General features: G+C 46.0%; 1 protein-coding gene and 1 long non-coding RNA gene across 9 annotated transcripts in view; one reads left to right on the top strand and one right to left on the bottom strand.

The window, feature by feature from the left end:
* Positions 1-7,465, bottom strand: part of DNM1L (dynamin 1 like) — a 63,156-nt gene extending 55,691 nt beyond the window's left edge. For 4 of the 8 annotated variants that reach the window (XM_043518467.1, XM_038383634.2, XM_043518479.1 and 1 more), the window contains exon 1: positions 7,123-7,366. In XM_043518467.1, the coding sequence (XP_043374402.1) occupies positions 7,123-7,224 (102 nt within the window). In that variant the 5' untranslated portion in view covers positions 7,225-7,366. Of the gene's footprint in view, positions 1-7,122 lie in introns of all 8 variants that reach the window. The other 4 variants (XM_043518449.1, XM_038383616.2, XM_038383624.2 and 1 more) reach the window with 3 other exon arrangements.
* Positions 7,466-11,912: 4,447 nt separating this feature from the next.
* LOC119848461 lies at positions 11,913-12,808 on the top strand. Its single transcript, XR_005290262.1, has 2 exons — positions 11,913-12,193; positions 12,375-12,808. It is a non-coding gene; the product is annotated as an uncharacterized LOC119848461 (long non-coding RNA).
* Positions 12,809-14,610: the final 1,802 nt, after the last annotated feature.

Here is a 14,610-nt window from a genome sequence, read left to right as displayed (position 1 = left end):
CCGGATCCTGGCCACTGGGGGGCTCTGCATTTTAATTTAATTTTAGATGAAGCTTCTTAAACATTTTAAAACCCTTATTTACTTTATATACAACATAGTTTAATTATAGACTTATAGAAAGAGACCTTCTAAAATTTTAAAATGTATTACTGGCATGCGAAACCTTAAATTGGAGTGAATAAATGAAGACTCAGCACACCACTTCTGAAAAGTTTCCGATCCCTGTTCTTGACTGAGCACTGAATCCCATTGTGTAGATAGAAAGATTAACCTAAATAATCTATACAGAAGCCTGTGGAACCCCATAAGATTGGGTCCCTAATCCATGAACTATTGGAAGTCATTTACAAAACTTTTCTTAAACATTACATGAATATATTGTCTCATACTATAGAATTAGAATTTATAATTCCTATTCCATGATGAGATATCTTTGAGCTATAATGTATCTTAATTAAAACTATCTTTAGATAAGCTTTTTGAGGAAAAACCCTTTTATCAAAAAAACGGATTTAAATAAAAAAATCTGTTTTTTTTTAAATCATTGATTTTTATCCACCCTGCCTTAAAGCCAATTCTAATAACTTCTCAACACCATTTCTCTCTCTTACCTATTCACAGGTTTGTAATCATCATCAATGGAAATATCCTTTCATTCATTTGTGGGGAAATTGATGTTTGCTGACTTTTACCAATCAAAATCTAATCCTTCCAAGTCTGTCTATACTCAGCTCTACCCACACACTCTAACTAGCTACATGTATCCACTAAACTGATCAGCAGTAAAATAGTTAACACTGTTATTGGCTTCAATATTAAAATCCTTTAGATCAGTGCTTCTCAAGCTATCTGATGTGGGGGACCAGCAATTTTTTTTTTCCAATGTGTGCGCAGACCGGCAGCCCATGGCTCGCAGACCGGCACCAGTCCGCGGACCACCACTTTGAGTAGCACTGCTTTAGATGAAGGGGACACAGTTCATGTTATGCTTCTGTTACAACTATCCTTTCATTCATCCATCTGCAGACTCTGTGAGAGACAGTGAGGCATTGATCACATTTTGAAGGTTTTCTTCACAAACCTAAAGGCCCTAAAAAAATTCTGCGGAAACTAATGATAGGGAAAGAGAGGCACAAGTACAGCATACCATCAAGTACTACTCAATCCGACCTACATCAGAAGTAGATTACAGAGTGTCTTTAAAGTGTAAAATAAACAGCTAATTAACGTCAATTTCACATAACTGCTCCTGCTCAAAGCAGGCACCAGAACAGCCAGGGTATGAACCATGGGGAGGAGACACTTGAGAGGAAGAAAGACAACTACACACAAAACCAGACACAGTGAACAGCAGATAAAAAACAATGGGTCTGGGAGGAGTTGGGGAGACAAACACACACTCCTTGCCAACTGTTGTCTGCATTATGCATTTGCAGTTCTATCCCATCAGTGGCCAGCCACTGGTGTAGATGCACAGGTGCAAACCCCTTCTACAGACATGAAAACCAGAGCTTTCCCAAGTGGAGCATACCCCTGCTTGAAACCCGGGTAAATGACAAATTGCAGGTTGCCCTATCTAAAGCAGGGGTTTACACCAACACAGTGCAAGCACACCATTGTTTTATAATTGAGAGCTGAAATTGGGACAAATCCCCAGTCGAGACAAGGCCTTAGCAGCTAAGCAGGAGAACTCAAATTTAACAAACTAAACCATGGCTAGTACAAGTACCAACTCTCCAGGAGGATATCCCGATATAACATTGCCCCTGAATCCCAGTAGTTGACAGCGTACACCTGGCTTCACAAACATTTTTTCCCCCAACAGTATCTTGCTGTGAGAATTATAATCTTAACTTTATCTAACAGAATACAGTGGATGTGCAGGATAGCTGTTATGCAGAACCTGACATACCACATTATGACATTCAGAGTGGTTCTATCATTGGGGTACTAAGCACACCACATCCACTCAGCAAGATTAGAAAATCAATAGAAAGTAAAATAAATTTAAGGCAATCCCAAATCTGTGTGACACTCACAGCCATTAATAGAATAAAACAGCTGTTCTCTTTGAAAGATCCATGCAAGAAGGCTGTATGTTAAATAGTGGGAAGTACATTTAGGCACTTTCCCATAGGAAGCCCCAAAATAGCAACAAAACAATAGTTAATAAGTCAGAAGACAAACATAAGTCTGAGAGGCAGCTAAGTATTACAATACCTCACCTAAAATACCATCCCAAAGTCATACCTGGGATGCACAGGTAAGGTCACAATTTTACACATAGCATAGGTTGCCCATAACGCATTTCTGTAATGGTGTAATGGTGTTTACTACTAAGCTAGTCATTATTTAAATCAATGGGAGAGGCAATGATTTCTAGGAACCCCCTGCAGAAGGCAAACAATAACCTGGAAGAGTAAAGCTACCTCATTCATAGCCATTTGGATTAATGCCCTATTGAGATGGCCAAATATGATAATATTCTCATTGTGTATAATGAGCTGCATGTTTGACCTCTTCTTGAATCCAGACCTGATTTTGTAGTGTAGGGAATTAACCACAGCAAAAACTATCACACATGTATTTTGTATGTATATACATTCAAACAGACTCATTGTTTTGGGAACAATCAATATTATGCCTTCTTTCTTTTTATTGTAGTGTTTTGTGCTATTAGGTTGAGGCCATTCCATAAAGCTTTGTAAGTAACAAGTCTTAACCACAGATATAAGATGAAGACATCAAAGTAGTTGGATGCTATTGCACTATTGTATTGTGTGTGTTGCTTATACAGTATTCCCAGCTTGTGCCTTTTCATAAAATTTGATAATGCAGAAAGATAACATATAGAACCAAAGGGAAATAAAACCACATACTCACTGCTAGGAATGACAGAATAACCAGAATTAGTGACACAAGATTAGTGTAATGGGAAGGGTTCAAAGGGCAGAAACCAGTAGTAAAAACTCTCAACTCCTTTTGCTAAGGCGGGCAAGAATGCTAGCAAAATATCTATACTATGACACAGAATTGCTGCTCTGGGCAATACCTAGACAAAACTGGAAAATGAACAATTCTCACGCTGTTTGGAGTAACACAGAACATGACTAGAGAGGCAGAGGTATCTGAATAATAGTGCCCAAAGCCCAGTTAGGAAATATTTTATAATTAGGACTAAAATGTGTTTACAAAAGGGAAAAATTAGGACATTGAAGTTTAGCAGAGCATGTTTTCAAGGAATGCAGGAAATGTTGAATCACAAAGCAATGGAGGAAAGGAACACATTGGGGAAATAGAAAGCATTCAAAGATAAATTAAATGCATGCCCGCGGGATATGGGCAATTTCTAGCTAAAAATATTGTAGAAATAAAACAGAATCCACGCAGCATGCAGAAAAACAAAATATATCATGGATAAGAGAAGGCATAATAAGCAAGGTATGAAATATTATATACAGAGAAAGAGTGGAACCATTATAATATAGAAGGATAACAAAAGTGATGAGCGTGAAATTAAAATTACAGAAGATTAAAACAATATTCCCGTCCACATAGAATGTATATAAAAAAAATAAAGGGAATTTAATGAGAGAAACAGACAAGAAAAGAATGAGAACAATTCACTGACAGTAGACGGATAGAGAAATTCTCTTCCATTTGACAGTGTCCGTTTTCCACAAAGAATGAGGCAGGTCAAGAATACAGAAACAGGTTTGAAAAGTCAAAAGGAAGAAAGGCAAAATATTAAAGAAAGTCTTCATCTGACAGCAAACTACTAGGAAATTAGACATCTTAAAAGAATTCCAGGGCCATATGGCATTTAACCACAAAATTCTGAAGTAACTGGCCTACACAAAGAATCTTAAGGAGGTTCATTTCAAAATTTACTTAAAATAAGGTAATGAAGCTAATGTAACAATTTAAGAAGAAATTTAAGGTGTGTCCAGAAATCTGTAGAACCATAAACCAACCTTAATAAAGGAACAAAACAAGAACACACCCAAAAGGCTATAATTTCACTTAGGGCAAACAACACAGATTCACATCACAGCAATCAGGGCTAACAAATATGATTATTTGCACTGTTAAAATATTAGGAAGGATGCAATTTATTCGGACTTTACAAAGCTCTTTAATACAGTGTCATGAGACCCCCATCTACAAGGTAAGTAGGACAATTATGAAATTATTGACTACAGAGCTATTATGAATATAAAAACAGAATATTTATAAGAGTGGACTATTCAAATTACATGCATTGTAATGAAGGATATTAGGACCATTATTTGCTCTATGCATTTATGAATGGTAAACTAGGAAAAATTGTTAATCCTTTGAGATTCTTGCCCCCACACTGTCATGTCGATAAACTGCACAAAGTTAGGCAAGGAAAGTTTCAAACATAGGGTCAGGTGGAAGAATGCCACAATTACACCTGTTTTGGGAAGTGAATTACCCTGAAAAATACTGTAACTATTGTTTGACATTTCTTTTACATTAAGAATAAGCATATCAGTGGAAGAGATTAAATGTTTTCAGAGGATAATGGTGTCCTTTCTGCTACAAAAATAGTAAGGCACTTAACTGTAAATGCAAAATAGATTTTTTTCCCTAAAAGCAGGAAATATGCCCTTGACAGTGTTCTATTACAAGTATTTTATGTCTATTATACTAAATGACTGATGAATAATTATTCTATCTGGTATGAATAGAGGAGGTGGTATGATGGGATAATGGGATTTTGGTAAGTAACTGATCTTTAAATATTCAGGGTAAATAGGCCAAATCCCCTGAGATGGGATATTAGATGGATGGGATCTGAGTTACTATAGAAAATTCTTTCCTGGGTATCTGGCTGGTGAATCTTGCCCATATGCTCAGGGTTTAGCTGATTGCCATATTTGGGGTCGGGAAGGAATTTTCCTCCAGGGCAGATTGGAGAGGCCCTGGAGGTTTTTCGCCTTCCTCTGTAGCATGGGGCATGGTTGACTGGAGGGAGGCTTCTCTGCTCCTTGAAGTTTTGAACCATGATTTGAGGACTTCAATAGCTCAGACATGGGTGAGGTTTTTCATAGGAGTGGTGGGTGACATTCTGTGGCCTGCGCTGTGCAGGAGGTCGGACTAGATGATCAGAGTGGTCCCTTCTGACCTTAGTATCTATGAATCTCTGAATGTTGGTAAAATAGAATGACAGCTGCTTCCTGTACTTCTCTTGACCACTACATTCTAACTGGCTTAGAGAGTAGACCTATTATGTGCTTCAGCAATACAGCTGCTTTTGTAGTACAAGTATTTCGAAGTTCAAAATGTATAGCGCTCTCTTGAATAAATCATTTTCTGAGTTACTGATATTCTATTTCCCATCTGCCCCATATATAAATATAACTGATCCTCAAGTACCCAGAAATTGTGTTGGATTTGGTATAACTTACAAAAAAAAAAAAAAAAACCCATCAACCCTAAAAATTAAGCAAATTTTTTCTTCCAAAATTTTTAACAAAGGGTACTTCTACACAGAATGTTGCAGTAGTGAATCTCAGAGCCCAGATCAACAGGCTCATGATATGACACTAAAAATAGCTGTAAACATTAGGACTTGGGCTGGAACTCGAGCTCTGAAGCCTAGGGAGGGGAGCAGGCTTCAAAGCCAGAGATCCAGCCTGAACCTGAACGTCTACACAGTTATTTTTAATGCTGTAGCTCAAGCCCAAGTCTATAGACACAGGCTCAGACTTGCTGTCATGGGATCCTGCTTGCTACAGAGATGTACCAGTCATGCAGCTGGATCCATGTGGACAGACCGATGTACCCTCAGAAAGCTCCACTGAAGTCAATGGGGACTCAAGAGTCTGTTCATGTAGATCCATCTGCAGAAGTGCAGCCAAAATATATAGGCTCTGCCTCATTTCCATTTGAGTTGCTATTGTCATAGGGATATGGTCGCCTTAAGAAGCTATGGTAAACTTTTTTTTTACCTACAAGAACAACACTGCCTTACACTACTACAAACGAAAGAATTTTAAAAAACTAATTTAGTTGGTAATTACTTATGTGCTTTACTTTCTACATTTCTTCAAGTGTAGACAACAGAAAAAAATTCAGTTCTACTACTTTTAATTCATTTTACTTTCAGTTTCCTAGTGCTCAATGTTTGGGTTTCAAACTCTGCACAGGCACCTTTGTCCAAGAACTATTTTCAGTCTGATAGGGAAAACCGTTTTATGGATTTATAACTTGGTTTAAAAAAAAAATTATGGGTCACATTTAAGTTGAGAAAAAAGAAAAGGAGGACTCGTGGCACCTTAGAGACTAATGAATTTATTTGAGCATAAGCCTTCGTGAGCTACAGCTCACTTCATCCGGTGCATTCAGTGGATACAGAATAACAGGGCTGCTACTCGGAAACCATTTAAGTTGAGAGCATCCCTTTAAACAACAATATGGTATCAATTTGGTTTTTAAAACCGACTAGCACGGCTAGACTAAACCCGTCATTTGCTGCAATTATTTTGAACCAACACAGGTCTGTGGTTCTTAAGCAGCTGCACCAAATTGCCATTTAACAGAACTCAATGTTAAGTGACGGGACATGAGAGCAGAGGGCCAGTGTCACAGAGAGGCGGTGTTAGGAGTTACCTTACCAGCCTTCTCTTACTACACCCCCTTTCCCACGTTGTGCAAGGCAAGCACCGTAAGGAAGGTCAAGCCCAGAATAAAACGGGGGCCTGCTGGTGACCCGACACGGCAGGATGCTGGCGTGGGCAGCGCAGTCACCTTCAGCGGGACAGGGTCACTTCACGCCTCCCCCTCGCTCAGGCCACCTGCCGAAGAGGGAAGGAGCCTGCCCCGCCTGAGGCGCAGTCAGTCACCGGCGGGCGCCGGGCGCAGCAATGCGGGACACCCGCTGACGGGTCTCCCTAAGGGCCCCCCCCGCCGGCTGGCAGGCCCCGGAGGTGCCCCGCAGAGCCCTCGGGCACCAGGCGGGAGCGGGAGCGGGGCCCGGCCCCGCGCGAAGCCAGCGCCCCTCCCAGGCCCGCGTCCTCCGGTGCCCTTCACAAAGGGGCGGCTGCCACCCCGGGCGCCTCCCTCCCGGCCCCGCAGCGCCCCGGCCTCGCTCACCTGCGTCCCCACCACCACGATCTGCGGCAGCTGGATGATGTCGGCCCCCACGGCGTTGAACACGTCCTGCAGCTTGTTGATCACGGGGATCAGCGCCTCCATGGCGGCGGGGCGCCCGGCCGGGCACAGCGGGGACGCGGCGGCGATGAATGGACCCGGCCGCCAACGGTTCTCCCCACCCCTCCCCCCGGCCACTACCCACCATGGGCGCCAGCCCCAGCAGGCTGTGCGCGCCCCTCGCGGGGCGGTGGCAGCCGCAAGGCCCGACGGGAGTTGTAGTGCCGGGTGCCCCGCAGCGCCCTCCAGTGGCTCCCAGAAGCGGCGGCAGACTGGAGTGGAGCAGGCTGCCAAGCCTCACCCCTGGCCCAGGGGGAAATGGTGCCGCAGAAGCCACAGCGCCCGCTCTCCCCTCCCCCCCCCCGCATCCCCCAACCCCGGAGTAAACGAACCTCAGCCCTGAATTGTCATCAGTTATTGTGCCTAATAGAACAACAGATACTGTGCCACGGAGGTGCTGGAACTGGGGAGGCTGCTGCACCCCCCGGCTTGGAAGTAGTAACAGCCCCAATACAGGGTTTCTGCCCTCAGCACCCCTGCTATAAAAATTGTTCCAGCACCACTGTTGTACTAATACCAAAGTCCCTGCACTAGGTAACCAAAGAATAACCAAACCACCAGGCCATCCCCAGCTGTACAGTGTGTATTTACTACCCCCAGGTTTACACACAACTTCCCCACTCCCTCCGTGAAAGGCTCCTCACAATACTCCCAAAGCTCCCCCTTGGCCCCACCAAGGTGCAGATGTAGAGATTAATGGGTGAAAAAAAGCCCACAGGAGAGACCCCCAAAAAAGTATTCCTCAAAATGCTGCGGGACTCCTGCCTTGCGCATGTGCAACTTAACTCTGTCTGTCAATTCGGCAGCATGCATTTTCATTTACATTTATTGTTGTAAGTAATTTTCAGCAGTCACTGTGAGGAGATGGCAAATTAGCATAGGACACAACCTGGGGACTGATGAGTGCCAACCCTCGCAGTCAGATATGCTGGAGAAATATGTACACAATGTCTCTGAAATGCAATCATGGGAGACAACCTGGTTGTTGTAAAAGCACAAGTGCCCTGTCTATACCATAATTTCCATTGCTACCAATGATGCAGCTGCACAGGTGTTGAATTACAACTCTGAAGTTTGCTAGAGCTCTGTTAACACAAGTCATTAAAAATTAGTGCATCGGCATTACCTCCTAAGCAACTTTCCTGAGGGCAAATTGGTGCACTTGCTCAGTGACGTTGGCCCTGCAAGGTCATCCAAACAGGAGAAAAGGGTAGCCAAAGGGATATGAAATTACCATAAATGGACAGAAACAAAATTAATAGCATTAATTTTCATAACTTGCCACATTTTATAAAGCGGTGATGGGTCCAAACTCCCACATTCAGATCCAGATCCAAAACTTCACCGAAGGAGAAGCGAAGCTGATCTAGTACTTCAGCTCAGATCCATTTTACCAGGAGTTATGAGGTCAACTGGACATGCACAGCAAGGGGATGATGTGGAGAAGACCACAATGAGAGTCTTCTACTTTTACCCTCCTGTACTGGGCTTTCATTGCGGACTGGATTAGAAATGGGGTGTTGATCTTCTATTGTAACTTATAGTAATTGAGAATGGGGGTATTTGCAGAGTTTCGTTTCTGGCAGCCCTAACAGAAGAGTCCTATATTCCTCAAAATGTGTTTTGAGTTATAGGGGACCGGTGTACCATTAGCACTCACAGTGACACCCTGCAATTGAGTGAGTTACAAACCTACTCTCTCCTAAGAGATGTCTCCCTGTACTTGCAGTTATCTTTTTGGCTTCAGGGAAGAGCAGCAGGTCATTACCCCACTCACCAGCATTTTCAGAGAGCATCTCCTATATGCTTTTTGTTGGGAAATGGGGGCTCCTGATTTCTCCCCTTTTTTGTCTCTCTCCTGGGAGTTAGGGAATTTTATGGTTTCCTCCGTCCCTTAGTCTCCCCAACACACACACACACACAATCCTGTATGTCCTTTGTTTATCCCTAGTATCCAGTAGGTGTTCCCTATTGTCAAAATTCCTTTCCACTAATCCCCCTCAAAAAAAAGTCTCCCTCCACCCCACTTCCAAAAATAAACCCTGCTCTGCAACCAAATTTCCTGATGGCCCCTCAACACCACATCATAGCTGCCTTTTGTCCGCTTGCACAATAACCCTATAAAAGGGAGGGAATCTCTCTACTTTGCTGTCCTGACACATAGCACCTTGGTTTGGAACATTTTTAAAAACTTAGTTTTGGACTGGCTAAACGGAGACTTCTGGAAACCATGAAGGAAAGGACTGGGGAAATTTATAGGGGGAGAGAAAGACTACAAGCGATAAGCAGAATCTATGTAAGGCATCAACAATATTTGGCAATGAGATGGATCCAAGATTTAAAATCAGATGGATGAGGGAAGAAGAAAGCTAACAGCCAGATTTATTGGCTAACAGACTTTGCATTAAATGTTCTTTTGTCATGGCCATAGCATGTAATTACTGGCAAATCACATCCAAAACTGGCTTCTGCTAGCTCACTTTTGCATTTCACCTTGATGATCAAATCACATCTGATGGGCTTTATCCCTGCCAGCAGGAGCTCATATGACCTTATGTTATACACAGAAATGCTTCCATAGGGAAACTGTCCCCAAGTGCTGAGCACCTCTGCCTAAATATTTACAGTACACTGAAACCAACTGGCTTGATGTTCTGGCACTGGACCATGTTCAAAGTGTCTCTAGGCAAGGGATCTTTCTGTTGCTTGAGCATCCCCACTCCTATTCCCTAGGCTCACTGATGTTCATGCTAAGTGATCACTCCATTATATTTATGCAGCTTGGTTGCTTATTTTAAAATTACTGGGTTTTTCACCTGTCCTCTTTCTATCTGTAACATCCTCACTCCAAAACAGTTTTATAGAAGATATATACGTTGGTTTGTTGAGACTTTATGGCATGAATACAAGTGTTCACTCAAGAACTAGCAAATGAAAGTGTTATGAAAATAATGGAATTGAATTTTGAATGTTGTTAACTTTTACCCCACTTTTCAGCCAGCTCTAGTACTGACACCCCAGCACTTGTCTGAGTTTGAGATAATTAAGTGCTGGATGACATCATGCTTTGTATTCATCCTATGGATAAATTGGTCAGTCCTGTCCCATTTCCTCCAACCATGGAGGGGCGACAGAAAGGTAAAGGCAGAAAAGGGGAAAGAAAACAAAGTAAGTCACCTCTTCTCAATCAGCATGGGATCTTCTCTGCACAATTCTTATTCCCAGTCAGTCAGATGTATTTTCCAGCTGTATATGGAATTATTATCCATTTATGTTTTCACAAGTGAGACGTCCATAGCACATGGAATCTCAGTGCTGCTGGAATGACTAATATTTCACGACAAAAGTTTAAATAACAAATTAACTATTCATAAATTAATATATTAATGAAAGAGAGAAGCAGTTAAGGCTCATGCAAGGTAAAGTGCAGAAAATTGTGCTTGAATGACTGTACCTGGTAGGGAAAAGTCCCAGTGGAATGTATTATTCCCAATAATGACACATTTCAGAGTAGCAGCCGTGTTAGTCTGTATTCGCAAAAAGAAAAGGAGTACTTGTGGCACCTTAGAGACTAACAAATGTATTAGAGCATAAGCTTTCGTGAGCTGTAGCTCACGAAAGCTTATGCTCTAATACATTTGTTAGTCTCTAAGGTGCCACAAGTACTCCTTTTCTTTTTAATAATGACACAGTAATCCATTGTGATTGTCCTACAGTGGCATCCATTAACCCTTAGAATGCTAATGCTCACGTATTCCTGTCAGGCAGGAACACTGATGTCATGGCCAGCAGCAGGTGGCATAGGCTGGGGGAGGCTGTGCCTCCCCAAACAGCCAGGCATGGCCCTGGCTCGCTGCAAGCGGCAGCCCCAATCCTGCTCCTACTCCAGCCCCCCAGTGCTCCGTTTGGGGCTGGGGAGGCTGCGCGCCACCCACCTTCCCAGCACTCCGGGCCTGGGGCCGTGCACCGCTCGCCCTCTCGAGGTGGGGAGGTTGTGGCCGCCTGCCATCCCCTGTGCTCCAGAGCTGAGGGAACTGCAGCCACATGCCGCTGCCCCCCTCATGCTCCGGAGCTGGGGAGGCTGCAGCTGCACGACTCCTGCCTTCCCAGTGCTCCGGGGCTGGGGGAACTGCAGTACGCCCTCCTATGCTCTGGAGCTGGGGGGATTGGGGCCGCATGCCGCTCACCCTCGTGGCGCTCCGGGGCTGGGGGACTAGCTTGGGGCGGGACTGGGCAAGTGGCCACGGCTGGGGGGAGGCTTGGGCAGAAGGGGTGGGGCTGGGGCTAGCCTCCGCTACCCAAGGCCGGCTCTAGGATTTTTGCAGCCCCAAGCAAAAAAAAAATGTTGGCTGCCCCTGGCTCCGCCCTAGCTCCGCCCCTTCCCAACCCCTTCCCCAAATCCCCGGCCCTGCCTCCTCCCCCCGGCGTGCCGCATTTCCCCACCCCTATTGCATCCTGCGGCTCCCCCGCAATCCCCTGCCCTAGCTCACCTCCGCTCCACCTGCTCCCTTGAACGCGCCGCTGCTGCGCTTCTCCCCCCTCCCTCTCAGGGGAGGGAGAGGCAGCGCATTCAGGGGAGCAGGCGGAGCGGAGGTTAAGGGCGGGGGGGGGTAGAGGAACCGCTCCCCGCCCCAGCTCGCCTCCGCTCCACCGCCGCCGCCTCCCCCGAGCGCGCCACCGCTTGGCTTCTCCTCCCAGGCTTGCCAGGAGAAACAGCTGTTTGGCGCGCGGCAAGCCTGGGCGGGAAGGGGGAGAAGCGGAGCGGCGGCGGCGCGCTCAGGGGAGCTGCCCGGGGGCGGAGCGGAGGCGAGCTGGGGCACATCTCTAGGGGCAGCATGGCCGGCACCAGAATGCCGCCCCTAGAAATGTGCCGCCCCAAGCACCTGCTTGTTTTGCTGGTGCCTAGAGCCGGCCCTGCCCCAAACGGGCGGTTCATGCACCACCCATGACTGAGGTATAGAACCTGTGAATGCTGGATTCTGGGAAGTGACTGCGGCACCATCCCTGAGTGCATCCTCAAAATGCCTGCTTCTGGCTTCCTTGGCCTCTGGAAGCCTTGGCCAGGCTGGGCAGAGGAACAGGAAGATGAAAGGAGCTGCTGCTTAAACCCCTTGTCTCTGTCCTTCTTCCTGTAGGAGCTGGACCAGGGGACAACAGAGGTGGGGAACAGAATGGCTTCCTAGCCTGCTTAAGTGTGTGTAGGGCCAAGGGACAGAATGCGGCATTGGTCAGTTTCAAGAAGAACCCTGATCCCTCAAATGGGAGATCCTGCATCTCCTGGGAGAGCCTGGAGGACTGCACCCAAGAGCTGCGCCTCATGACCACCGCAGAAGCGACTGCCCTGGCTACAGAGTCCATAGCATCCCAGGCCATCTAGAGGGTGCCTCTCGCCACTGTTTTGCCCTCGTCCACCAAGGTGGCAAACTCCTGGGCTCGGTCCTGTGGAAGGCCCTCCTTGAACTTTCTGATGGAGTCCCACAGGTTGAAATTGTACTTGCCTAGCAGGGCCTGATGGTTAGACACCTGAAATTGCAGGCTGGCTGTCAAAATAAATTTTCCTGCCAAACAAGTCCAGCCTCTTGGTGTCTTCATTTTTCAGTGTGCTACTGGCCTGTCCATTTCGTTAACAACAGACATGACCAGGGATCCTGCAGGAGGATGGTATACAGGTATTCAAATCTCTTTGCGTGGACGTAGTCCTTCTTTTCCGCCTTCTTGGAGGTAGATGGAATGGAAGAGGGGGTCTGCCACACAGACTTAGCAATTTTTTGGCCCCCTGGGTGGACGGGCAACATGACCTGGGCCAGGGTGGAGGAGGGTATGATATTAAAGAGGTCATCGGACTCCTCTGCTAGCTTCTTGACCTCCAAGTTCGGCTTGGCAGCCCCCATTGTAAGCAGGCCCTGGTGCTCCTTGAAGTCGTTGGGGAGGGCTGCTCGTTTACCAGGGGCCCACCACTGCTTCATCTGGAGATGACGAAGATGACTGCACTGCAGGGGGAAAGGCGGCTTTCCCTTGTTTGTCTGGGGATGGCTCCTTGGGCATTGGTGTCACCACCACGTCGGATTCGGCACTGTGGTGCCAGCTGTGCTGGGGGCAGTTTGTCCGATGTGGCCTTGAAGGAAATGTGGAAGTATGGGACCGACATAACAGGTACACCCCATGGGTTCCAATACTGCTATTGAGGAGGCCACTGTCCCTGTCTCCATGCCGCCACTGCAGGGGCCGCACAGGTTTCGCGGGCCAGTGGCCATTTGCCTTTTATAGGTGAGGGGGCTGAACTTCCCCTCCGACTCAGACCATTGCCCTTCCAGTGACTAGGGCGGTGCTGTAGATGCCTGAGTCTGCCGACTGACCCTTGTCGGCAACAGGTAAGGAGAGTGGGAGGATCAGTGCCTGCCCGAAGAGCAGTATTGGGGAGCCAGAGACTGGTGCTGCGACCGGGAATGATCCCACACCGGGAGGGATCGACGCCTGGGAGACCGCTTAGTGATAGTGATCTGCACCGTGGTGATCTTCGGTGGGAGACCGACAGTGCAGTGGGTACAGGGATTGGCATTGTGATTTAGGTGTCCCATGCCTTGCAGGTGGGGACCTGGTGTCAGGGACTGGGATCTTCTAATCAAGAACCGAGGCTGCGGTGCTGAGGTCCTAGGCCATGGTGATGGGGATCGATGTCAGCAGTCCAGGGACCGGGCATGCTCTCTGCTTTAGAGGATGGGCCCATAACTAGCTTGCCCTTAGATGCCGGGGCCTTAGCCGGGTCTTGTCTGGCTTGATATCTGGGGTGCTGGCCAGCCTACTTGATCTTTGGTTGCCTGGCCCACTTCGGGCACAGATGGCCCTACAAGGGTCTGGGACCCCCTGCTGCTCCCAGGAGTTGGAGGTTTAACATCCCTTTCCAACATTTTATCATAATTAATTATAACTGGATATTCCTGTTTTCCATCTAAATGTCCAGTCTTTGTTTTAATGTTGCCAAGTTCTGGTCCTTAATGACTTCCCGTAACATTGTGGTCCAGTGTCTAATTGCGCATTGTGTGAAAAAGTATTTCCTTTCATCGGTTTTGATTTTGCCACCTTTTAATTTCATTAAATGTTCCTTTGTTCTCATGTTAGGAGTCAGAGAGAACATAAATTCCCAATTTATCTTCTCAAACCATGCGTTGTTTTATATACTTTTATCATGTCCCCTCTCATTCATTTCCTTTCTAAAGAAAACAGTATTTTCAATCTCTCTTCCATATGATTTTTTCCATGACCTTGAGATTCTTGTCACCCTTTTTTTAAATTTCTTTAGTTATGCAATCCCCTTTCTGAGACAGAGTGACCTGTACAACACACAGCATTCTGGAGACTGCATCACTAAGT

The sequence above is a fragment of the Dermochelys coriacea genome, chromosome 1 (assembly GCF_009764565.3).
Source record: "Dermochelys coriacea isolate rDerCor1 chromosome 1, rDerCor1.pri.v4, whole genome shotgun sequence".
Lineage (NCBI taxonomy): Eukaryota > Metazoa > Chordata > Testudines > Dermochelyidae > Dermochelys > Dermochelys coriacea.
Note: the sequence above shows the minus strand (reverse complement) of the source record. Positions and strands in the feature narration are given on the sequence as shown.